This window comes from Theropithecus gelada, chromosome 5 (assembly GCF_003255815.1).
Source record: "Theropithecus gelada isolate Dixy chromosome 5, Tgel_1.0, whole genome shotgun sequence".
Classification (NCBI taxonomy): domain Eukaryota; kingdom Metazoa; phylum Chordata; class Mammalia; order Primates; family Cercopithecidae; genus Theropithecus; species Theropithecus gelada.
In genome coordinates this window covers 25,558,143-25,584,663 of record NC_037672.1, presented here as the reverse complement: position 1 = coordinate 25,584,663, position 26,521 = coordinate 25,558,143, and the positions used below count along the sequence as shown (strand labels likewise).

Sequence of the window (26,521 nt, the reverse complement as noted above, 5' to 3'; positions counted from 1 at the left end):
AAAGATAAGAGAAATTGAGGAAGGGGTAGAGAGAATATTTGAACAAATAATGGCTGAAAATTTCCCAAATTTGATGAAAGACATGAATATAAACATCCAAGAAGCGACACATTATAATCAAACTGTTGAAAGTCAAAGGCAAAGAGAGAACTTTGAAAGCTGCAAAGAGTAGTAACTCATTAAATATAAGGGATCCTCTATACAATTAGAAGATTTCTCATCAGAAACTTGAGGACCACACACAATGGGCTGACATATTCAGTGTGGTAAAAGAAAAACGCCATTAATCAAGAATCCCATATCCAGCAAACTGTCCTTCAAAAGTGAGAGAGATATTCAGACTCTCTCACATAAATGAAAGCTGAGACCTGACCTTCAAGAAATGTTCACAGGAGTCCTGCAGAGTAAAATGAAAGGATACAAGAAGTAACTAGAATCTGAGTGAAGAAATAAAGATCTTTAAAAAAAAACACATGGGCAATTATAAAGATAATACTATTGTAACAAAAGTTTTTAACTCCACTTTTTGTTTTCTGTATGATTTAAGAAACTCATACATTTGAAAAGTCACTGTTTAAAAATGAGTATTATTGTAACTTTGGATTGCAACTCCACATTTTGTTTTCTACATAATTTAATAAATCAGTGCATTTAAAAGAATTGCTGTTTTCAGGGTTTGTGTATGCACTGTACACAGATGTAACATTGTGATGTCATCAACCGAAAGATGCGAGGATAGAGCTGTAAATTAATACAAAATTTGTATGTTATTGAAGTTAAATTGGTACTAATTTAAACTAGAGTGTTATAATTTTAGGTTGTTAAATATAATCTCCATGGGAACCACAAAGAAAATAGCTATGGAGTATACACAAAACAGAAGAGAAAATGAGAAAGAAATGTAAACATTTCACTACACACACACACACACACACACCCCCAACTAAACCCAAAAGAAGACAGTAATACAGAAAATGAGAGGCATAAAAGCTATAAGACATATAGAAAACAAATAGAAAAATGAGAGAAATATCTCATCAGTAATTACTTTAAATGTAAATGTATTAAATTCTCCAATCAAAAGACAGGTTGGCAGAATAAATTTAAAAATATAAAAACTACACGTGATCTGTAAGAGATTCATTTTAGATCTAAAGATATAAATATATTAAAAATTAAAGGATGGAAAAAGATACTCCATGCAAATAGTAACCAAAAGAGAGCAAGGTGACTATACTTATATCACACAAAATAGACTTTAAATAAAAAAGGTTATGGGAGACAAAAAGTCATTATATATTAATAAAAGTTTCAATACAGCAAGAAGATATAACAGCTATAAATATTTATGTACCTATAACAGACTTGAAAACGTATGAAGCAAAAACTGACGAAAAAATGAAGGGAGATATAGACAATTCTAGAATAACAGTGGACTTCAATACCCTATTCTCAATGATGGATAGAACCAGTAGACAGGAAATAAGGAAACAAAGGATTTACATGATAAACCAACTAGATCTAACAATATACTGAACACTTTATCCAAGAACTACGGCATACACATTCTACGTAAATGCACATGGGACATTTTCCAGATAGATAGATCATATATTAGGTCACAAATTAAGTTTGAATAGATTTTTTAAAAATAGAGATGATGCAAAGTAGCTTCTCTGACCACAGAGATAGAGGTAGAAATCAGTAACAGAAGGAAAACTGGAAAATTCATAAATTTATGGAAACTAAACAACACAGTCTTAAACAGCCAATGGATTAAAGAAGAAATTATAAGAGAAATTAGAAATACTTAGAGACAAATGACAAAACCATGACATATCAAAACTTACGGGACTCAGTGAGAGTGATGTTAAGTGGAAAATTTATAGCTACAGAGGCTTAGATTAAAAAACAAGAAAGGTTTCAAATCAACAGCTAACTTTGCAACTTCAGGAACAGGAAAAGTGGGCAAACTAGGCTGGAAGCTACCAGAAGAAAGAAAATAAATAATAAAAAGTAGAGCAGAGATAAATGAAATAGAGAATAGGAAAACAATAGAGATAATAACTGAAACCAAAAGTTGGCTTTTCAAAAAGATCAACAAAATTAAAAAACCTTGAGCTAGATGGACTAAGAAAAGAGAATACTCAAATTATTACAATAAGAAATGAAACTGCGAACATTACTACTGACTCTACAGAAATAAAAAGGATTATAAGAGTACAATGACCAATTGTACACCAACAAATTGTATAACCTAGATAAAATGAACATATTTCTAGAAACACAAAATCAACCAAGACAAAATCACAAAAAAAATAGAAAATCTGAACAGACCTGTAAGTAGTAAAAATATTAATCAATAATCAAAACTCTGACAAAGAAAAGCCTTGGTCCTGATGGCTTCACTGGTGAATGCTACCAAACATTTAAAGAAGAACTAACACCAGTGTTTCTCAAACTTTCCAAAAAATTGAGCTGGGCATGGTGATGTGCAACTATAGTCCCAGCTACTCAGAGAGTTGAGGCAGGAGAATTGCTTGAGGCCAGGAGTCCAAGGGTACAGTGCACACACTACGATCAAGCCTGTGAATAGTCACTGCACTCCAGCCTGGGCAACATAGGGAGATCCTGTCTTTCAAACAAACAAACAAAACAAAACAAAACAAAACAAAAACTCTCCCACACAATTAAAAAGTAGAAAACACTTATTAATTCATTCTATGAGGCCAGCATTACCTTGATACCAAAACCAAAGACACTACAAGAAAATAAAACCACAGACCAATATCCCTTAGAAAAGTCAATGGGAAAATAATTGACAAAATACTAGCAAACCAAATTCAGCAGAATATTAAGAGAATTATACACAATGACTTAGTGTGATTTATTCTTGGAATGGTTCAACATATAACAATGGATCACTGTAATACACTATACTAACAGAATGAAGTGAAAAAAGTCACATGATCATCTCAATTGATATAAAAAAAAAAGCATTTGACAAAATTCTAAACCCCTTCATGATAAAAATATTCAACATACCTCAATATAATAAAAGCTGTATATGAAAATGCTACAGTGAACATCATACTCCATGGTGGATGACTGAAAGCTTTTCATCTAAAATCAGAAACAAGGTAAGGATGCCTGCTTTTGCTGCTTTTATCCAACATACCGGAAATTCTAGCCAAAGTAATTAGGCAAGAAAAAAATAAAAGAAATCCAAGTTATAAAGGAAGAAGTACAATTATCTTTGTTCACAGGTGATATGATCCTATATGTAGAAAATCCTAAAACTCCCACAAAAGACTGCTGGAACTAATAAATAAATTCCATAAAGTAGTAAGGTACAAAGTCAACACAAAAAAATCAGTTGCATTTCTATACACTAACAATGAACAATCTGAAAAAAAAAATTTCACATACAATAGCATTAAAAAGAATAAACTACTGGGCCGGGCACAGTGGCTTACACCTGTAATCCTAGCACTTTGGGAGGCTGAGGTGGGCAGATCACGAGGTCAGGAGATCAAGACCATCCTGGCTAACACAGCAAAACCCCATCTCTACTAAAAGTACAAAAAATTAGCTGGGCATGGTGGCGGGTGCCTGTAGTTCCAGCTACTCGGAAGGCTGAGGCAGGAGAATGGCATGAACCCTGGAGACAGAGCTTGCAGTGAGCTGAGATCGTGCCACTGCACTCCAGCCTGGGCAACAGAGCAAGACTCCGTCTCAAAAAAAAAAAAAAAAAAAAAAGAATAAACTACTTAGGAATTAAATTCACCATGGAGGACTTGTATAATAAAAACTATAAAACAATGCTGAAAGAAACTAAGAAAGACATAAATGAAAAGGTATTTCATCTTCATGAATTGGAAGACTTAATACTGTTAAGGCAATACTACCTAAAGTGATCTACAAGCTCAATGCAATCCCTATCAAAATCCCAGTGATATATTTTGCAAAAATAGAAAAACCCATCCTGAAATGTAGATGAAATCTCAAGAAACCCCAAATAGCCAAAACAATCTTGAAAAAAGAAGAACATATCTGAAAGATTCCTACTTCTTCCAGATGTAAAAACTTACTAGAAAGTTTTAATAATCAAAACAGTGTGCTACTGGCATAAAGACAGATGTACAGACAAACAGAATAGAACAGAACTAGAAATAAAACCTTGAATATATGGTCAAATGATTTACAACAAGGGTTTGTGCTAGTCCTTTCTCCCACTACCATTGAATGGGAGAAAGTGCAGTCTTCCAACAAATGCTAGGAAAACTGGATATCTATACGCAAAAGAATGAAGTTGGACCTTTTTCTAACACCATATCCAAAAATTAAGTCAAAATGGATTAAAGACCTAAATGCAAGTTCTAAAACTATAAAACTCATAGAAGAAAACATAGTGCAAAATCTTCACAACATTGGATTTGGTGATCTCTTGGATATGATACCAAAGGCACAGGTGATAACAACAAAAATAGGCAAACTAGACTTCATGAAAATTTTAAAATTTTGTGCATCAAAAGACACTATCAATAGAGTAAAAAGTCAACTCACAAATGGGAGAAAATATTTACAAATCACATTTTCAATAAGAAATTAATAACCAGAATATTTACAGATCTCTTAAGACTCAACAATAACAACAACAAAAAACAAGTTGATCCAAAAATGGGCAAAGGACTTGAATAGACATTTTTTTCCTGAGTAGACATAAAATGGCTAATGAGCACAAGAAAAGATGCTCAATATCATTAATCATTAGGGAAATGCAAATGAAAACTATAATAAGATAACATAATTTCATACCCATCAGGATGGCTACTATCAAAAAAAGAGAAAGTAACATGTTGGCGATGATGTGCAGTAACTAGAACCTTTGTACACTATTGCTGGAATATAAAATGGTATAGTCACTATGGAAAACAGTATGGTAGTTCCTCAAAAAGTTGAAATAAAATTCATTTCTTATAATATTATATTTCTATTCTGAAGCCATCACTGAGTTCTGTACCACTCCCAGAATTTATTTTCCCTTTATCTATATTTGCATAGAATTTATATATATTTCTATTGGTGGATTTATCAAATTATAACTATGAATTTGTCTTTCTCTTCATTTTTCACTAAGTTGTGAGCTTAATAAATATCTTTTGCTAGCACTTAACACAGTGCTTATATCAGAACATACACTAAATAATCTAACTAGATACATGAACAAAGAATATCTGATGCATCTGGACCTTTGAAATTCCATTCAATAGCGTTAAAATATCTATAACTATGTCACACTTCAGTATCTCAGGACTACTACTCAGTATATGCCAGATAAACCAAGCACATGATGGAAGATTTGTCATATAACAGAAAGAGTAAATCTTCATGTCTTCCCTTTTACTACATATGAATTCCTTCCTATGAATATTTTATATACTTTGGACAATATGTTAACTCACGTAGTTAGTGAAAATTCCATTCAGTATTGGAGTCTGAAAATGGTATTGTCAAACTACTCACTTTACTTCCATTACATAAGAATTGTCTTCTGTTTGAATACATTTTGAAACTCTGACATAATTTAAAACTTACAACACTTAAAAGTGGGTACTTTAAGAATTTCATGCAAAATAAAAACTCACAACACTGGAATACTAAAGGCTTATTACTAAAAACATTATTTCTATAATATTCAGCATTGTTGCCAATAAAATTTAGGTAACAGGCCGGGTGCGGTGGCTCATGCCTGTAATCCCAGCACTTTGAGAAGCCGAGACGGGCGGATTACGAGGTCAGGAGATCGAGACCATCCTGGCTAACACTGTGAAACCCCGTCTCTACTAAAAATACAAAAAATTAGCTGGGCGCAGTGGTGGGCGCCTGTAGTCCCAGCTACACTGGAGGCTGAGGCAGGAGAATGGCGTGAACTTGGGGGGCAGAGCTTGCAGTGAGTGGAGATCGCGCCACTGCACTCCAGCCTGGGCACAGAGCGAGACTCCGTCTCAAAAAAAAAAAAAAAAAAAAAAATTTTTAGGTAACATTAACATGAGGTACTTGGGAACAAGTGCCTGCATATTCTTGTAACATAGGCCCAGATTTTCTTTAAAGAAGGATTATTGGATATTTTCTCATCTGTATGTAAACACAGCAACGCCACATGACATCTAATTTTGCAGTGTAGTCACAAAATCCAATAAATGGGCTATGACCAAGAACATGGCCAGGAACACTAAATTTGCTATACACTGGCGATTTTCCTATACAGCAAGAGTTGCTAGGCAGCTTTGCTAAAGGAACGCCTGTAATTAATGATAAGAACAGGCTTTCTTCTGTCTTATTACACACATACACACACACACACACACACACACACACACAATTTTTTCTGAGAGGAAAAAACAGAACTCAATTTCTGAAAACAGAATATTTACAATGTATAAAATTACATACGTTTTTAGGAGTTAAAATATATTTCTAATAATTCAAACTAATTGTAAAATGAAAAACTAAAAAGCATCACCATGAAAGTGTTTTCTTAGTAATTATCCATATAAGGAAAATTTATTTTTACATAATTCCCAAAGAGAGATGCTTAGATGTTGTAATCATCCATCTATTTATGTCATGGGGATAGAGATCCACATTAAAGCTTATTTAGACAGATGAATGGAAAAAGAAAATGTAGTACACACAATACAATGGAATATTATTCAGTCAATATAAAGAAGAAAATGAGTTACATGAGGCAACGTGATCCTGGAGAACATTATATTAAATGAAATAAGGCAGTCACAGAAGAACAAATACTACATGATTCTACTATATGAGGTACCTAAAACAGTCAAACATGTAGCAGCAATTGAATGGTGACTGCTGGGCCTAGGGGGCAGGGGGAATATGGAGCTGCTATTCAATCAGTATAATGTTTCTGCCATGGGAGATGACTGAATTCTAAAGATCTGCTGTTCAGCACTGTGCCTATAGTTAATAACACTATACTGTACACTTAAAAAGGTATTAAGAGGATAGACCTTGTGATAAGTGTTCTTACTACAGCATTTAACAGAGGCTTATTTAATGATTTCCAAAGTACTAAAAGCAGGAGAAGTCATGAGACCTATGACTGAAAAAATTATGTAAAATCTAAAAAAATACAATTTGGACTAAAATATTAATAGAAATGGAAAATAAAGGTTAAAGCATACTCTTATAGCACTTACTGTTTGTGATACTGATTTAGCACCTAATGCTTTACATAAACACTTTAAAACAATTTCAGAATATTTTGTATGTTCATGTCCTGCCCCCTTAACTAGAATGTAAGCCCATCAAAGGTGATATCATCTATACATAGTATAAGGATCAATATTTTTTTTCTATCAGAGTCACTGGCATTCATCAACACTCTCAGATGTCCCCACCAACACAGGTTTCATCAGAGGTGGATCAATAAATATTTACTGATGCTCATTCTGCTTTTTCTCAAAATATGCATCCACTTATTAGTTCAGTTACTTACAAGTTTTCTTAGAAGTTTTCTCACATATAAGTCACTTACATGTGGAAAAGATAAAAATGAATGCTCCCTTAAGGGTTAGTTCTGGCATTATTTGGAGAACTTGTTACTGCTCTCATTGAAAACAGATACCCTCACTGATTCTGTTTACCAAATGAGGCAGATTTGTTACCTGTCAAGCCCCTTTTTACCACCACCAAAGAGGCTTTGTAGTTGTAACTTAAAAATGGCAATCCTCTTATCTCTGGTGACCAAATGGTACAAACTTGTCAAATGTACACTCTCTCTACCCACACACTGAAGTAGAATAGTCACAGATTACTATGAGTCATGCCATTATTGGTCTTTGGCTGATATTATAATTTATGTGTTCATATGTTTGGTGTCACAACAGTTTCATGTTCTGGATCAAAATGGCATAAGAAGGACCAAAAGCTTTTAGCGAGTTGGTCAACTTTTTGTCAAGTGGTAGATATTTAGTTTATGTGGTTTTGTTTGTTTTATATCTTTGTGTGACATTAACTAATCTGTTTATGAGTCAGTTCATAAAAAAGGATTCATTACAACTATACTAAAATCTAAGGAAATCTAGAGCCCCATAAAATGACAGTAAAATATCCATTAGCCTATAAATTACTAATATTAAGCTTTTAGATAAAAGAAGAAAGCTTCCTTCTCAATAATGAAAAAGATAACCCCATCAATGAAAACAAGTACATGAGGTTAAGGAATATTTTTACTCAGTATCTGTAGTACACTAGGCATTGGAATTAACAATAAGGACCAAAACAATTAAGAATTTACCTGGGAGAGACAATTATAAAATAATCAAATAAACTATGATAAGTACTATAAACAAAAAGTATGGAAAGTACTATATGGCACTTTAAAAGCACATATTAGATAGCCATGGCTTTGTGTGTGTTTGTGCAGGTGAGTGAGGGGTTAGTCAGGGAAGGTGTATCTGAGTAAATGATTATTTCTTTAAGCATGGTTTCCTTTGGGTCTCTGAATATATTTATAATGACTGCTTTGAAGTTTTTGTCTGTTAAGTCCAAAATTGAGAAATGAAGTAAAAATAGGAGTTTACTAGATGAAGACGGGAGGATAACAGTCTTGCTTATAAAAGGAACTGCAGGTCTCATGGCCCTGAAGTAGAAAGGAGTATAGTGAACTTAAGAAGTTAAAGATCAGGATGATTGGAATACAGAATGCCAGAGTGTCAGGCAGAGAAGTGAACAATTCATCTGGAGAGGTGGGCCAGGTAATGCAGGGTCATGTAGACTCTTGTGAAAATTTGGGTCTTTTGGTTTTAATCAAACAAGTGACATGAATTGATTGGTGTTTTTAAAAGACCACTCTGACTTTACTGTAGAACATGGATTAAAGGTGGGGTGGCCAGCACTCAGCAAGAGAGATAAATAGGAAGGTCAGTTTAGTTTTTAGTAATAGTAAAGAAATGTAATAAAACACCCACAGATTAAAGACAATAAAGCTATTCTTTCTTTAGGACAAAACCGATAGAATTTTCCTGCATAACAAATTATAAAACTTTTGACATATAACATTCCAGTAACTAATAACTCTTGAGATAAAAGAATTTTAAAATCCACATTTAAAAAGAATAAACAATCTGTAATCAATACTTTTATGGAAAAATTTAATCATTTCTTTTATGGCAAATCACATAAACTTTTTTTGTACCTCTGAGATCTGCATAAAGACAGTTTAGTCTAAACTCTCAGCTGAATGATAAGAATATGAAGGCCCATGGAGGTCTGGTGAACTGCCTAAGGCCGCAAACATATTTGAGGACAGAACTACTGAAACATGAGCTAAATAAAAGAAAAAAATATTTATTTCAGCACTTTTGAGATTCTTTCATCACCTTTGGCTTTTGACAGTTTGACTATGATATGTCTGGGTATGGATATCTGTGGTTATCCTACTTTGAGTTTGTTGAGTTTCTTAGATGTGTAGATTAATGTTTTTCATCAAATTTGAGACATTTTCAGCCATTCTTTCTTCAAATACATCTGCTCCTTTCTCTCTCTCCTCTCCTTCTGATACTCCTGTTATAAATTTGTTTGTGAGCATGTTGTCCTAAACTTCTCTGAGGCTCTGTTTGTTATTTTATTTGTTCTTTGAATGACATAACTTCTCTTGATGTCTTCCAAGTTCACTGATTCTTCTCTGCTTTTTTTTTTTTTTTTTTTTTTTTTTTTGAGACGGAGTCTCGCGCTGTGTCACCCAGGCTGGAGTGCAGTGGCGCGATCTCGGCTCACTGCAAGCTCCGCCTCCCAGGTTCACGCCATTCTCCTGCCTCAGCCTCCGAGTAGCTGGGACTACAGGCGCCCGCCACCACGCCCGGCTAGTTTTTTTTTGTATTTTTAGTAGAGACGGGGTTTCACCATGTTAGCCAGGATGGTCTCGATCTCCTGACCTCGTGATCCACCCGCCTCGGCCTCCCAAAGTGCTGGGATTACAGGCTTGAGCCACCGCGCCCGGCTCTTCTCTGCTTTTTCAAATATACTTTTGAGTCCTTCCAATAAAATTTTCATTTCAATTATTGTACTTTTCAACTCCAGAATTTCGGTTTGGTACTTTAAAAATGTAATTTCTATCTCTTTAAAACCTTCTGTATTAGAGGAGACATTGTCATCACACCTTACTTTACCTTTTCTTTTTTTTAGACCAGGTCTCACCTGTCATCTAGGCTGGAGTGTAGTGGCATAATCACAGCTCACTGCAGCCTTGACCTCCTGGGCAAAAGTGATCCTCGCATCTCAGCCTCCTGAGTGGCAGGGACAACAGGCACATGCCACTACACCCAGCTAACTTTTTTCTATTTTATAGAGACAAGGTTTTGCCATGTTGCCTAGGCTGGTCCCAAACTCCTGGGCTCAAGCGACTGTCCTGCCTCAGCTTCCCAAAATGCTATGATTACAGGTGTGAGCCACTGCATCTGGCCTTACTTTACTTCTTTAAGCATAGCTTCCTTTAGTTCTTTGAATATATTTATAATGGCTGCTTTGAAGTTTTGGTTGGTTAAGTACAACATCTAGGCCATCTTACAAGCAGCTGGAGCTCATGATTGTTATTTGCTTATTTGTTTAGTGACTTGGTCGAAATATTTCATTTAAGTCTGTTTCTCCCAAAGTATGAAGCTTCTGATGTACCTCAGAGTATGCAGCCTTGAGCATACATACAATCATCCTTCAGTGACACTGGCTTTAGCAGCGTTCTTCTCTTTTTTTTTTTTTTGAGACAGTCTTGCTCTGTCACCCCGGCTAAAGTGCAGTGGTGCAATCTTGGCTCACCGCAACCTCTACCTCCTGGGTTCAAGCGATTCTCCTGCCTCAGCCTCCTGAGTATCTGGGACTACAGGCACGCACCACCAAGCCCAGCTAACTTAGCAGGGCTCTTGGTCTCTTCCCCTGATCTCTGTGTTAAGCTTTCTGTCTTTCTCGATATCACACCCAGATATTAGTTTCCTCTAATTGCCAGCTGATTATTCTACTGTTTTCAACAATGTCCTCATGCATAAATTGTACCACAGTCTGATTCAATTAAACGTAGGGTCCTTCATGAGGTCATTTTTGAGGCCAGTCTTTGAGGTTTGTCCTATCCCATCAGGACTCCTCCTAGCTATCTCTGTCTCTGGCTTTCTCTGGTAAACCAGCTGCTACGCTTTTAGCTTGTTACTCTTAATTCTTAAGTGTTTACCATTAAAATCTTAATTGTTCAGAGCCCCACTACGTTGGAACTTTCCCGTACTCCATATAAAGTTAGTTCTTTGAGGAGAGCTTCAGAGTTACTGTTGCTAAGGCTGTCTCCCATTCTGGCCAAAATCTCTGAGTCATTGCCCCGGAGCCAGGTTGGGGATAGTGGCCTACTTCTCTTGGAGTGACACTTCTGCTTTGTGAGAAAGACACTGGTGAGGGTGGTAGCCTCTGGTCTTCTCAGCTTGTCTTTCTGATGTGGAACCTCTCTCCCCTCTATAAACAAAATGAGGTGAAAGCAGTTGAGGCCGTAGTATTTTTGGCCTGCTGAGTGGAGTCAGAGCTTTTGGACCAGATCTCTGCCCTATGGGAAGGAATCTGACAACTTCTTGATGGTACTCTCTAGAATTTAGCATCTGCAACATGGAGCTGAGGGAGGTAAGAAATACTGGCCATCTGCCCCTCCTATGGAGATACTTAGCCCTTGACTAGAAGCTGGAGGGAAATGGAGCCCCATCTTCCTGGCCACACATGACTGAACTGAAGCTTCTGTTACACTAATCTGGGGGTGAGGGGAGGCAAAAAGCAGCTCATGACTCAAGGGCCACAAATTATTTTTACCGAGATTTAGTAGCTTTTCTCAAATAAATGTTTTCTTGTTTGCTGACTTTTCATGTAACCTTAGGGTAATTACCAGAGACTTTAAATACTTAAAAAAAAATAGTTTTCACTAGTTACGGTTTCCTGCTGAGGATGGTTCTGTGGAGTTTCTCTCAGACCACCATTTAGGAACTGATAATTCCCACTCTGTATTTCTGAAGTACAGAGGTTACTGGCAAACTAGTATTATTGTATAAGTGAATAATTAATTTTATTTATATAGGCATACCTTGGAGATATTGCAGGTTCAGTTCCAGACCACCACAATAAAGTGAGTATCGTAATAAAGCAAATCACGCAAATGTTCTGGTTTCTCAGCATGTATAAAAGCTATGTTTACACTACACTATAGTCTACTAAGTACAACAGCATATGCCCAAAAATATACATGCCATAATTTAAAAATAATTTATTGCTGAAAAAAGTGCTAATGACCATCTGAATCTTCAGCAGGCTGTAACCTTGCTGTTGGTTAGAGGGTCTTGCCTCAATGTGTATGGCTGCTGACTGATCCAGGGTGGTGGCTGCTGAACACTGGGGCAGCTGTGGCAGTTTCTTAAAATAAGACAACAATAAAGTTTGTTGAATTGATAGGCTCTTCCTTTCGCAAAATATTTCTCTGTTTGTTGGCACTTTACCTACAGTAGAACTTTCAAAATTGGAGTCAATTCTCTTGAACCCTGCTGTTGTTTTACTAAGTAATAATGTAAACACTTTGTTGTCATTTCAACAATGTGTCCAGTAGCTTCACCAAGAGTAGAGTCTATCTCAAGAAATTACTTTATTTGTTTATCCTCAAGAGGCAACTCTTCATTCATTTAAGTTTTATGATGAGATTGAAGCAAATTCAGTCACATATTGAGGCTCTACTTCTAATTCCAATTATCTTGCTTTTTCCACCACAGTGACCATTACTTCCTCCACTGGAGTCCTGAACCCCTCAAGGTTATCCATTAAGGTTACAACCAACTTCTTCCAAACTCCTTTTCATGTTGATATTTTGACCTCCTCTCATGAATCCCAAATGTTCTTAATGGCATTTAGATTGGTGAATCCTTTCCAGAAGCTTTCAATTTACTTTTTCCAGATCCATCAGAGGAATCACTATCTATGACACTATATAGCCTTACAAAATGTATTTCTTAAATAAGACTTGAAAGTCAAAATGACTCCCTTACCCATGGGCTGCAGAATGGATGTCGTGTTAGCAGGCGTGAAACCAACATTTATCTCCTTGTACATCTGGATCGGAGCTTTTGGGTGACTATGTGCATTGTCAATGAGCAGTCATATTTTGAAAGGAATTTTTTTTTCTGAATAGTAGGCTTCAACAATATGTTTACAATATTAGGTAGACCATGCTGTTAACAGATGTGCTGTCATCTAGGCTTTCTTGTTCCATTTATAGAGCACAGGCAGAGTAGATTAAGCATATTTCTTAAGGGCCCAAGGATTTTTGAAATGGTAAACAAGCACTGGCTTCAACCTAAAGGTACCAGTTGCATTAGCCCCTAACAACATAGTCAGCATATCCTTTGAAGCTTTGAAGTCAAACACTGACTTCTCCTCTCTAGCTATGAAAGTTCTAGACGGCATTTTCTTCCAATGGAAAGCTGTTTCACCTACACTAAAAAATCTGTTGTTTAGTGCAGCCACCTTTATCAATGATCTTTGCTAGACAGGGATAATTTGCTGTAGCTGCTACATCAACACTTGCTGCTTCACCTTGCACTTTTTAAATTATGGAGATGGCATTTTTCCTTAAATCACATAAACCAACCTTTGCTAGCTTTCAATTATTCTTCTCCAGCTTCCTCTCCTCTCTCAGCCTTGATAAAGTTGAAGAGAGTTAGGGCCTTGCTCTGGATTTGGCTTTGGTTTAAGGGGATGTCATGACTAGTTTGATCTTCTATTCAGACTACTAAAATTTTCTCCATATCAGCAACAAGGCTGTTTTCCTTTCTTACCACTCATGTGTTCACGAGAGTAACACTTTTAATTTCCTTCAAAAACTTTTCCTTTGCATTTACAACTTGGCTGTTCGGTGCAAGAGGCCTAGCTTTTGGCTTATCTTGGCTTTGGGCATGCCGTCCTCACTAAGCATAATCATCTCTCGCTTTTGATTTAAAGTCAGAGACATGTAACTTCCTTTTACTTCAACATTTCAAGGCCACCGTAGGGTTATTCTTGGCCTAATTTCAATATTGTTGTGTCTCAGGGTCTAGAAAGGCTTGAGGAAAGGGAGATAAATGGGTAATGGCCAGTTGGTAGAACAATCAGAACACATACATTTATCAATTAAGTTTGCCATCTTAAGGGTGTAGTTTGTGGCATTCCAAAACAATTACAGTAGTAACATCAAAGATCACTAATCACAGATTACTAAATCAGATATAATAATAAAGTTTGAAATATTGTAAAGAATTACCAAAATGTGACACAGAAATATGAAAAAAGCTCATGCTGTTGGAAAAAATGGTGCTGATAGACTTGCTCAATACAGGGCTGCCACAAACCTTCAATTTGTAAAAATAATAATATCTGTGAAACACAATAAAGCACAATAAAGTGAGATATACCTGTATATTCAAAAATTTACTGAGTACTAAGAATTAGATACAGGGCTACATATTAGCTACCTAAACAAACTTTTAGAAGAAGATTTTTGTATTCTCTAACTTTTAATTAATAACTAACTTTATATTAAAATGGAATTGTAAGTCTACTATTTTAAAAAAAATTTAATTATGCATTTGAAATCACAGGAATCTCTTAAAATAGTTTCTGGGGTTATTCAAAATTTTAAATTTATAAATAAATCTTATAAAGTCTTTATACTTTAGCTCTTGGAACATATGATAAATCTTCTTGACAGATGCTTATTTAACTTTATCTTCTCTCTTAAACATATATACACCACAATACCATTATCAAACGAAAACCTGCTCATACAAACAGCAGTGACCAACTTACATTTAATCGAGCAGAAATTGCTGTGTAGAATATATGTATTTCCTCTATGACATTTGTATTGACATTCATTCAAAATCAAATTATTAATATGTATGTATAATCTTTTAAAAAAGAACATCATATAGGCAATTCTATATAAATTACATTTCTATTTATGATAAATGATTTTATCCTAGTAGATGTGAAAAAGTAAGAATCCAAGCATCCACAATATTAGCAAATGAAATGATCAAAGGATAATCATGACACTCTAAATTTATTTTGAAACATTATTTATTCAATATCTTTAATTTTAAAAATATAATGCAAAATGCTTTCTCCAAACATCTTGGAATGGCTTAAATATGAATTTGACATCTGATTTAAGCATCTGTGCCAATAACAAAGATAGAAAACTTACCTGCCAATACCTCCTTGTTGTACCACATATGACAAAAAGAAACAATTGGGAACTGTTATTCTCCTATCTAATTTCACAGTAAAAACAAAAGGTAATCTTATCCCAAACTTAGAACATTTCATCTGAAGCATGCCATGGATTACAAAAGGATTTAGTCAACAACAGAGATATCTCCTAAAGTATCATGATTTAGAGAAACTAAAACAAGAACACTATATATTTTAATTTTTAAACTTACCTGATATAAATAATCTTCAAATACAAAATAATAATCATCATTGCTTGCTGTCAACTTCACATCCTATAATTAAAAGTAGACAGTACTGAAAAGAACCCAAATGGATCTGTCTGTAGTAGTAAGGCATACAATCAGTATTTAGAAGCATTACCACAATAAATTTATTATTTTATTGTGATTAGATTAGATTTTACCATTGCTATATTTACTGAACTAATATATGTGACACATTATTTGACCTCGAATTCCTCATTTAAGGTCCCATTAGTAATTCTTTAATATTTATTTCAATTTTATCTCCTTTTAATCTAATATTTAGATGGCTTAAAGCTAGAAAAGAAAAGTGGATGCAAGCATAACATCCAGAAGCAATCACAACAATCTGGCCCCAAATTACTGTTCCAATATCACTGTTGAAGTCCACATTCTTGCCATTCCCACAAAAGACCAAATATCTTCCATGCCTTTGTGATTATTCACTTGCAAGTCACCACTTGTTAGTGAGAGAGCAGGAACATTGATTTTCTGCATTATGAGTTTAAGGGTCAGTTCATTGACTTCCCCTGGATAGCATATTTGTTTCCTTCTTTAAATATATTCCTATTCTCACTTTCTGATTTGAGTCTACCTTAATGATTTCTATGAGTCTCCCTATGAGACTTTAGCCACTTTGAGCTCAAATGTCTTAAATGTTTTTTGTATATGTAGTACCACCACAGTGCTTAGCACCTAAATACCCAATACATGTTTGATGAGTAAAAATAAAAATGATAAAATTATTAATAGAAATTAATTATATTTTCCTGTAATATAATTCATCAATATATAGGTACCCCTCTCCAATAACAAGCAAACAAATGAACAAAAGTCTAGAAAAACAAACTAAAACATTCCCCCAGGATTGTTTCTGAGTATTATGTCCAGAGTTGGAACTTGCTGCTTGTGTGCTTTGGTGTAAAGAACATGAAATTCCAACAGATTTAACTAAGATTTGAAATCAGTTCCACTACTTTTAGCTGTATAACTTTGGTCAGTAACTCTGAGCCTAATCTCCATATATGTAAATAAGGACACCACCGCCTACTTCAGAAAGGATAGGTGAATGCCTAGCACAGTATCAGATAAAGAGTAGATATCCAGAAAGCTTTTTTAAAAAAATTCACCAAAAGTCCTTTTACTTATAATAGTGTTCATCTATTTATAAGTAAATATACATCTCAAACCTTACATGTATCCAAAAACTCCAGTTGTAAACTACACCATGCTTTTAGACCCAATATATAATCAATTCAACAAGTACTGATTGGCTGGGATGAAGGATACGAAAATCAAAACTTCAACAAACAAACAAAAAAGAAGACAAACAAAAAAATGTTTATCATCAAGAACCCTACAATCTCACTGGCGAGATAGTAAAAACATGGGAAAATCACAAAGAAATGTTACAAAAATCCATGGTCAAATAGTTCAAACGGTCTACAAAATTCAACTAGGCTGTTGAGCCAAGTAGTAATCAGGGGAGGATGGAAAGAGTCATAGATGACTCTGAGGGTAGCGAATGTGTGCTAAGTCTGAAAAAACCGTAATGACACAGATTAAGGAGAAAGAAATGGTCCAGCTTTCTGTGTCAGAAGACAACCTAGACAAAAGTAGAGATCATGCATTCTCAGCAGGGGGATACTATTGCCTTTGGGGGCATGAAAACTGGTTCTTGGAGGTCAACAAATTTTACATATTACAATGATACGCGGCAGACCAGAGCTCACCCCTACCCACCCAAATCTTATTTTTTGTTATTTACTTTTTCTTATTAGAGATAAGTTAATTAATCTTTCTCTCCAGGAGCGTGATAATGAAGAAAGGTTGAAAAACACTAGTATAAATTATCAGATTATAGTAAATGGTTGAAAACTATAGAATACATGGATATAAGGCAAGTTGGTTAAAAAAAAAAAAAAAAAAAAAAGAACCATTTAATAAATTAGCCTAGGGAGGGTTCGATGATGTTCCATACTCACAACATCATTGGCTCAGAACATCTATGACTTTCTATCCTCCCCTGATTGCTACTTTGCTCAACAGCCTGGTTGAATTTTGTAGACTGTTTGAGCTATTTGATCACGGATTTTGTAACATTGCCTTGTTCCATTCATTCCTTTAACCTTTAAAAGAATTTCACCTTGTTTTCAGTTAAATTTAAAATGGCTCAAGCCTGTAATCCCAGCACTTTGGGGGGCCGAGACGGGTGGATCACGAGGTCAGGAGATCGAGACCATCCTGGCTAACACGGTGAAACCCCCCCTCTACTAAAAAATACAAAAAACTAGCCGGGCGAGGTGGTGGGCGCCTGTAGTCCCAGCTACTCGGGAGGCTGAGGCAGGAGAATGGCGTGAACCCGGGAGGCGGAGCTTGCAGTGAGCTGAGATCTGGCCACTGCACTCCAGCCTGGGCGACAGAGCGAGACTCCGTCTCAAAAAAATAAAATAAAATAAAATAAAATAAAATAAATAAATAAAATAAGTCTTTGCTATAGGGAACTGTAATGAAATAGAATTTTTTTTTTAAGTGATCATTCCCTTAACGGCTGACTTTAATAATGTTTGGAGTGATCGGCAGAGCCCAACTAAGTCAAAAAGAACCAGAGACAGATATCTTCCTAAAAACATTCATGATGTGCAAAGGACAGACGCCATCAACAGTTTTATTCAATTCCTCAGGCACAAATTACTTCCTTCTTGGAACAGATTTTCCTTACTGACTCAAACTGAAATTCATTTTGGAGACAAAGAGAACTCTCATCCTAGCACTTCTTACTTTTTTGAACTTTTTCACATGTGAGTTTCCTTTCATTTGACTAGAAAAGAGGCTAATGGTCTTACAGCCCAAAAGATCTCTTACATTTTTGATAAAATAATCCACTGAGCATAATAATTTGACCTCAAAGTTAATAATAGTACCTGTGATCCAAATCTAGTGAAAAACCTCTGTGAGATTCAAGACTTCCTGTCAAAGGACTGTATTCTCTAAACTCTCATTTCCATTTACTGTAGAGCTTAGTGGTTAAGAATACAGTTCTGAAGTCAGACTGGCTAGGTCTAAATCTTGGCTTCACTACTTAATATGTTAATTTAAACAAATTTCTTTCTTTATCTCAATTTCCTCATTTGTAAAATAACAAAATAACTACTTTCTACTTTGTTACAACACACGTGTCACTATGTTGCTGGCTGCTGGTAAGGAAATGATGTTAGTATAACATGGAAATTGTATTGGTTCAGATGCAATTTGTATTAAGCAAGAGGAGTTGGAGCAGAGGGAGGAGAATTATAACCATCAGCAGGAAAAAAAATGTCTTTAGCTCAGCTGCTGCTGCACAGGCATGAGACTTTATAGTTGCATTTTAAGAACATTAAAAAACGGACATTGGCACTGGGGCTCCCTCTCCAGAGAAGCACACTCCCAGCCCACAACATTTCTCCCCTGCTATTCTCTTGTGCTCACCTTAACAGTAGCTCCAGTGGCCCAGAGCACCACTTGCATTTGCATTATTTTAGCACTTCTGTATTATTATTTTTACACATTTTTAATAGCTCCTACCAGACCAGCCTGCCTGAGCTGTCTGATTCTTCTCCCAGGCTACCAATGATTGCTTTTGTTAGTACTATGATTACAAAGTTGCAAAAATTGTGAGTGGATCTACCCCAACCCTGTTTTGCCCATAAGCTCTGTTATTTTTAATGCGTGGTTTTACAGAATGCAAGTTTTTTTCCCCAGAAAAACAACGCATTTATAATTCACAGCCTAAATGTTGGTATCTGCTACTCTTAGGTATTTGTAGGCATTAAATAGTAATCTATGTAAAGGGTTTGGAATACTATATGGCACAATAAGCAGTCATTTGTTAGTAAGTTATTATTACCCCTGGCCATGTTCTACTCAGACAAATTTTCAGGTCCTCAATATGTAATCTTCTTTTCCCCATTTCCGAGACCTGTAATTACATGCCTTTCTCCCTTATATTTCAAATCTAAATTTAAAATCTAAGACTTTTAAGTTGCCTAATATTAATTCAAAATTATTCATATCCTATATAACACATAAAGTATTAGCTACACCAGACCAATCTGGTTCAACTTTTATGTAACACAGTTATGAGCTGTTTTTTAGTTGCCATGGACCCCCAGGTTGAAGGTCATGTAACCTGAGCATGCCCAGATTAACCAAGCATGCAATCACAGGTGGAACCTATGTGATAGGACTAAGGAGTGGGGTCTGAATTAAGAAGTGGACACCACACGGCAGTATCCAGGATTCAATCAGATCAAGCCCTGGCATCACCCCATGGCAGGATCCAATCTGATCAAACCTTTCTAGCTACAAAAACCCAGTGATTTGGTGCTTGGCTTTCTATTGTGTACTGGAAAACGGACCCTGTTTGGCTCAGTGATGAAAGCATTAACTCAGCTCTCAATTTGATTATCAGATGCTTGGAGGCAAAATCTCAATGTATCTCTACCTTAAAACTTGAGATATACTTAGCCATGTGTCTAGAAACTAAAAGAAATTAAAAATTAAAAAGGACTTCAATATAAAGAGAATACACAAGTAGGCCCTAAAGAGTCATAAGATAAAAATATTATAATCCGGTTTTGCTTTTCAGTTGCCTTTTTACTTGGTTTGTGTAGAAAGCCTGAATTTAGAGATATAAGAAATGCTTATTATCTTCATCAAAAAGTAGGACTAAAAAAGAATCATGAAGACAGCTTCAAAGGGAAAGAAGATAACATAAAATGGAAACTGCAAATTTTGAACACCGACTTTATATGTATATATCTAATCACTTAAAATTATTTTTCAAGGTTAATATATATCATTATACATAGTACAGGCTCTGCATACTAAAGAATCTCAATTTTTAATGATATTAATGAAAAGGAAAAAACTAAGTTGACTTTTACTTACTTTATAGATTAGACTGTCCACCAAAAGGTCATGTTGTATCACATTGGTCTTAAGCTGCTCATAATACAAGACATCCTAAATTTAAAAGTAAAACAAAAAAATTAAAGGTCAATCACATTTATAAAGTCAGCCTCAAATTCAAATAATAATCAATAGCATTCCAAACACTAAGAAGGGCAGGAACTCAGTTTTATTCACTACTATAACCCTCATGCCTAACAGTAGATGTTCAATAAATATACTTACTCCTATCACTTAGGATAACGTCTGGCACCTAGTGAGCATTCAGTCAATATTTGCTAAGTTAACTATAAATTAGCTTTAATAGCAAATACAGCATTTATTGAGTATTTATAGGCATCAGGGACTATTTTACCCACTTTACAAGAGTTAACTCATTTAATCCCAAACCAACAAAATGAATTAGGTCAGTGATTATTATTCCCATTTATGCTTGAGAAACTGAAGCCAAGAGAGAAAAGTAACTTGCTATCCAAGACCATAAAGCTAGTAAGATTTAACCTCAGGAAACCTGGCCCCACAACCTATACAAAAAACTCAGAAGGATTACTTTATACTGCCTTTCTAATACCTAAATTATTACAAAATAAAAAGTTTAAGCATAACAAAGCACTCCTGGTAGTAAAAGCAATCATATAGCATATAAAGTAAGTCAGCTTTTAATAGTAGAATATGGTCCCATATGCTTGAGCTCAGGAGTTTGAAGTTACAGTGAGTTATGATTGAGCCACTGCTCTCCAGCCTGGGAGACAGAATGAGACCCAATCTCTTAAATAAATAAATAAATACAAAAATATGGCCCCATAATATTATAAAATCTTATTAACTGCACGATTATGAGATTAGGCTAATGTTTAATGTAATAGAGAATAAGAAGTGGAAGAGAGGGAAAATGGAAAGTGGAGAAATAAGGGAGGAAAGAAAGTGGGAGGAGGGACTAGAGACAGTAATCAAGTTAAGCATCAGGTTCATAGTTGGTCGGGGCATTAAGGATGAAGGTAGGGATCAACTGGGTAACAGTTATGCTAACGAGAGATGGAAATATTATCTCGTTGCTTTAGCTGACCCACGTATTCCTCCAAATCCCTCCTTTCACCTCTCAGGCACGTTAGCCCTAGCCTCCTCTCAAACCCAAAAGCAAAATTTAGCACACGCGGATCTGTATGACTCCTGACCTCACAGAAGGGTTGTGGGATAGGGTCGTCTGGGATATGGAGGAATATTTACTGCATGTAGCTGCCTTGCCAGGATAAAATCTGACTTTATGTTTCCTGAAATATGATTTCTACATCGCAAAAGATGTTTAATACATAGTTCTTTGGCTTGAGTCAAAGTGCTCTTTGCCTAACGATGATCTGGGCCTTTACTGGCTATTTTTAGTCATTTAAATTTTAATTAAAAAGCCTTAATTGGTTATCATTGATGTTTTCATTTTTTAACTAAAGCAAAATTATTTTACTATTTTATTTGTCTTCCATTGTATCTACTGAATCCATCTCTCTGGCTAGAATGCAGGCTCCTTAATGGTGGAAACAGCACCTAATTCAAATATCAACTCCTGCCAGTTGGCATAAGTAAAGTAATGCAAAAGCTACGTTTAGGGGTTTGCTCCTTTTTAAAAATAAGTTTAAAATTACAAACTAATATATGACCATTAAAATAAGTGAAACAATCTAAAGTAAAATAAAGAAAAAGTTAAGCATCTTTTTTCCTTCCATTCAACTGTCCCAAAATAACTAATATTATTTGTATTTGGTATTGTATTTGTGGTGTTATTTGTAATTTGTATTCTTCCATGCTTATACCTATCTCCATGCTTATATGACTATGTAATCATAGTTGGGCGTTTGTGTTGTCGTTTTTCAATATGAAATGGAATCATACCATACTCATTATTCAGCTTCTCTAACCTAATGCTATATCATGGTTTTCCTTCTTGTTAAACAATACACATTTAACTCATTCTTTTTAATAGTTACATATATTTTAATATTTTTAAAGCTGTGGTATAGATTTGACACAATTTGTTTAATCATATCCCTGAATAGATTTGACATAATTTGTTTAATCATACAACCTAAACAGATGGATACTCAGGTTGTTTGTCCCTACAAATAATGTAATAAATATCCTTAGGCACTATGCTTTTATATCTACAGAATAAATTGGCAAAGGCAGGATTATAGGCTGAAGGCTATATGTATCTTTCTTTTTTTTTTTTTTTTTTTTTTTTTGAGACGGAGTCTCGCTCTGTCGCCCAGGCTGGGGTGCAGTGGCACGATCTCAGCTCACTGCAAGCTCCGCCTCCCAGGTTCACGCCATTCTCCTGCCTCAGGAGTAGCTGGGACTACAGGCGCCTGACACCACGTCTGGCTAATTTTTTGTATTTTTAGTAGAGATGGGGTTTCACCGTGTTAGCCAGGATGGTCTCCATCTCCTGACCTCGTGATCTGCCCGCCTCGGCCTCCCAAAGTGCTGGGATTACAGGCATGAGCCAACGTGCCTGGCCAAGGCTGTTATGTATCTTAAACTGGGCTACAAATTGCCTGACTAATCGCAGAAAAAAAAATCAATTCGAATTCCCACCAGCAACATGAGACCACATTTTATCTATGTACTCACCTCTTTTAAACATTTTCATGCTTGAGAAACATCTCGATGTATTTATTTGCACTTTCCTAACTCATAATACTGTTGAAGAACCTTTCATATATTTATTGGCCATTTGAATTTCCATTTCAATGATTTGTCATTCATAACATATACCTATTTTTCTATTAGATTATCTTTCTCTTAATAATTTGTTAGATTTGTTGTTTATAAGGAAGATTAACTGTCATTTGTAATGCAAAAATGTGTTACTTGATTTTGGTTTATGGTATAGATTTACAATTTATTTTTCTGTTTAATTTTTGTGGGTATATAGTAGATATATATACTTATGAGTTACATGAGATATTTTGATATAGGAATGCAGTGTGTAATAATCACATCAGGGTAAATGCCTCAAGCATTTATCTTTTGTGTTACAAACAATCCAATTATAGTATTTTAGTTATTTTTAAAAGTATAATTATTTTTATTATAGTCACTCTGTTGTGCTAGCAATTACTAGGTCTTATTCACTTGTTCTATTTTTTGTAACCATTAACCTTCCCCACTTCCCCCGCACCTGCACTACCCTTACCAGCCTCTGGTAACCACCCTTTTATCCTCTATCTCCATGAGTTCAATTGTTTTACTTTTTAGCTCCCATGAGTAAGTGAGATCCTGCAAAGTTTGTCTTTCTATGACTGGCTTATTTTACTTAACATAATGACCTCCAGTTCCATCCATGTTGTTGCAAGTGACAGGATCTCACTATTTTTCATGGCTGAAGAGTATTCTGTTGTATATTTGTACTACATTTTCTTTATGCATTCCTCTAATGATAAAAATTTGGGTTACTTCCAAATATTGGCTATTGTGAATAGTGCTGCAATAAACATGAGAGTGCAGATATCGCTTCGATATACTTATTTCCTTTCTTTTGGGGATATATGTAGGAGTGGGATTGCTGGATAATATGGTAGCTCTATTTTTAGTATTTTGAAGAACCTCCAAATTTTTCTCCACAGTGGTTCTGCTAACTTACATTCCCACCAACAGTGAAGGAGGGTTCCCTTTTCTCCACTTCCTTGCCAACATACATTGACCATTTTTAAAAAGTACTCTAGGGCTTTGGGTTTTCCTACTAGATTTGGGCAAGGCTGCCCCACCACATGTTTATACAAATATTTTCCTAATTTTATTTCTAAAATTGTCAATTAAATTTTTTTATTATTTATAATCCACCTGGAATTTATTCTTGTACCTAGTTATCAAAAGGTCTGTTTTCTTTCAGAAGGATGGTCAATTATCAGCATCATTTATTAAATAAACCATGCATTTGCAATTGAAATAAAATGCTAGACCTGGATCTATCTATGGACTCACCATTCATTATTTTTCATAATTTATCGGACTATTCTTAAACATTTAATCTCCATGAGAACTTTAAGATAATTTCATCCAGTTAAAAATAAAATTAATACTCTAATAAATTTGTTTTGGAAAAACTGACAAATTTTATAATATTAAGACTTTCCTGTTTTTATGAATGACATTAAGGCTCTCCACCCAAGAATGATGCAGAGCTCAGCTGTGTGACCCTAGGTAAATTAACAAGCTTTTCTGAGCCTCAGTAAAATGATGAAAATAACAGCAACTTTTCTGTAGGTTGATGTGAAAAATAAATGAATTAATACATGTAATATGCTCTGAATAGTATCTGGCACAGGGTAAGTGCTATGTAAGAGTTAAATATTATTGCTCTTTATAGAGTATTACAATTTTCCTCCTATGGATCCTGTCCTGCTAAATTTATTTTACAGATATTTTAATGTTTCTACTATTGAAAATGAGGTATTTTTTCACTATTATATTTCTAATTCATTATTGATAATAGAGAAAAGGCTTGATTTTGTATATCTATTTCATATCCCTCTGTTTGTAATTTTAAAAAAATCTGTTGGGTTTTCTGGGTATACAGTCATGATCATCTGCAAAGAAGATGGCTGTATCTCTACTTTCCCCAAACATAAACCAACTCATTTCCACATCTTCATCTAGGACCTCAAAATCTATGACAAATAATACTGGTGAATAATCGCTGCCTTACTCCCAATTCTAATGAAAAGAGCTTTGACGTTTCTGTTTAAATTTATTATTGGTTTGGGGAAATAGTTGTATTATTTTTCAGTAATTCATTTAAAGATTTGATTACAAATGGCTGCTAAGTTTTATTAATGTCATTTGACAACTATGACATAATTATAACTACTTAAAATATATTGGCTTTCCCCAATATAACCCTTTTAATGTCTATTAAAATATAAAGTAAAATTTAAAAACTTATTGAGGAACACTTTTACACTGTTGGTGGGACTGTAAACTAGTTCAACCATTATGGAAAACAGTATGGCGATTCCTCAAGGATCTAGAACTAGATGTACCATATGACCCAGCCATCCCATTACTGGGTATATACCCAAAGGATTATAAATTATGCTGCTATAAAGACACATGCACACGTATGTTTATTGCAGCACTATTCACAATAGCAAAGACTTGGAATCAACCCAAATGTCCATCAGTGACAGATTGGATTAAGAAAATGTGGCACATATACACCATGGAATACTATGCAGCCATAAAAAAGGATGAGTTTGCGTCCTTTGTAGGGACATGGATGCAGCTGGAAACCATCATTCTTAGCAAACTATCACAAGAACAGAAAACCAAACACCGCATGTTCTCACTCATAGGTGGGAACTGAACAATGAGATCACTTGGACTCAGGAAGGGGAACATCACACACCGGGGCCTATCATGGGGAGGGGGGAGGGGGGAGGGATTGCATTGGGAGTTATACCTGATGTAAATGACGAGTTGATGGGTGCAGTAGACCAACATGGCACAAGTATACATATGTAACAAACCTGCACGTTATGCACATGTACCCTACAACTTAAAGTATAATAATAATAAATAAATTAAAAAAATAAAAAATAAAAAAATAAAAGGACTATAAGGGGATCACATAGACAATTTTATACCAGTAAATTTGTTAAAATAGATTAAGTGCAGCAACTTCTTGAAACATAAGAACTACAAAAGCTTACAGAAGAAGAAATAGATAACCTGAATGGCCTGCATATATTTTTAATTGAATTTTTTAAATTAAAAATGTGTCCATAAAGAAAACTCTAGGCACCAGTGACTTTGCTGGGAACTCTACCACATATTTAAGGAGAAAATAATATTAATTCTACATAAATTCTTCCAGAAAATAAGGAACACTTCCCAACTCATTTTATAAGATCATCATTACCTGGTATCGAAAGCAGACAAGCAGACAAAGTGTTACAAGAAAAAAAAAAAAAAAAAAAAACTACAAAAAAAAATCTTTTTTTTTTTTTTTTTTTTTTTTTTTTTTTTTTGAG

The 26,521-nt window shown here is 35.0% G+C and overlaps 1 protein-coding gene and 1 non-coding gene across 3 annotated transcripts in view; both read right to left on the bottom strand.

Moving 5' to 3' along the window:
• TBC1D19 (TBC1 domain family member 19) overlaps nt 1–26,521 on the bottom strand; it is a 162,127-nt gene that overhangs the window by 43,343 nt on the left and 92,263 nt on the right. For both annotated transcript variants that reach the window (XM_025385502.1, XM_025385503.1), the window contains 2 exons: nt 20,478–20,552; nt 15,516–15,578 (listed from right to left, as the gene is read on the bottom strand). In XM_025385502.1, coding sequence (XP_025241287.1) covers nt 15,516–15,578; nt 20,478–20,552 — 138 coding nt within the window. The remainder of the gene's footprint in view (nt 1–15,515; nt 15,579–20,477; nt 20,553–26,521) is intronic.
• LOC112625610 lies at nt 7,377–7,456 on the bottom strand. Its single transcript, XR_003119691.1, has one exon. It is a non-coding gene; the product is annotated as a small nucleolar RNA SNORD74 (small nucleolar RNA).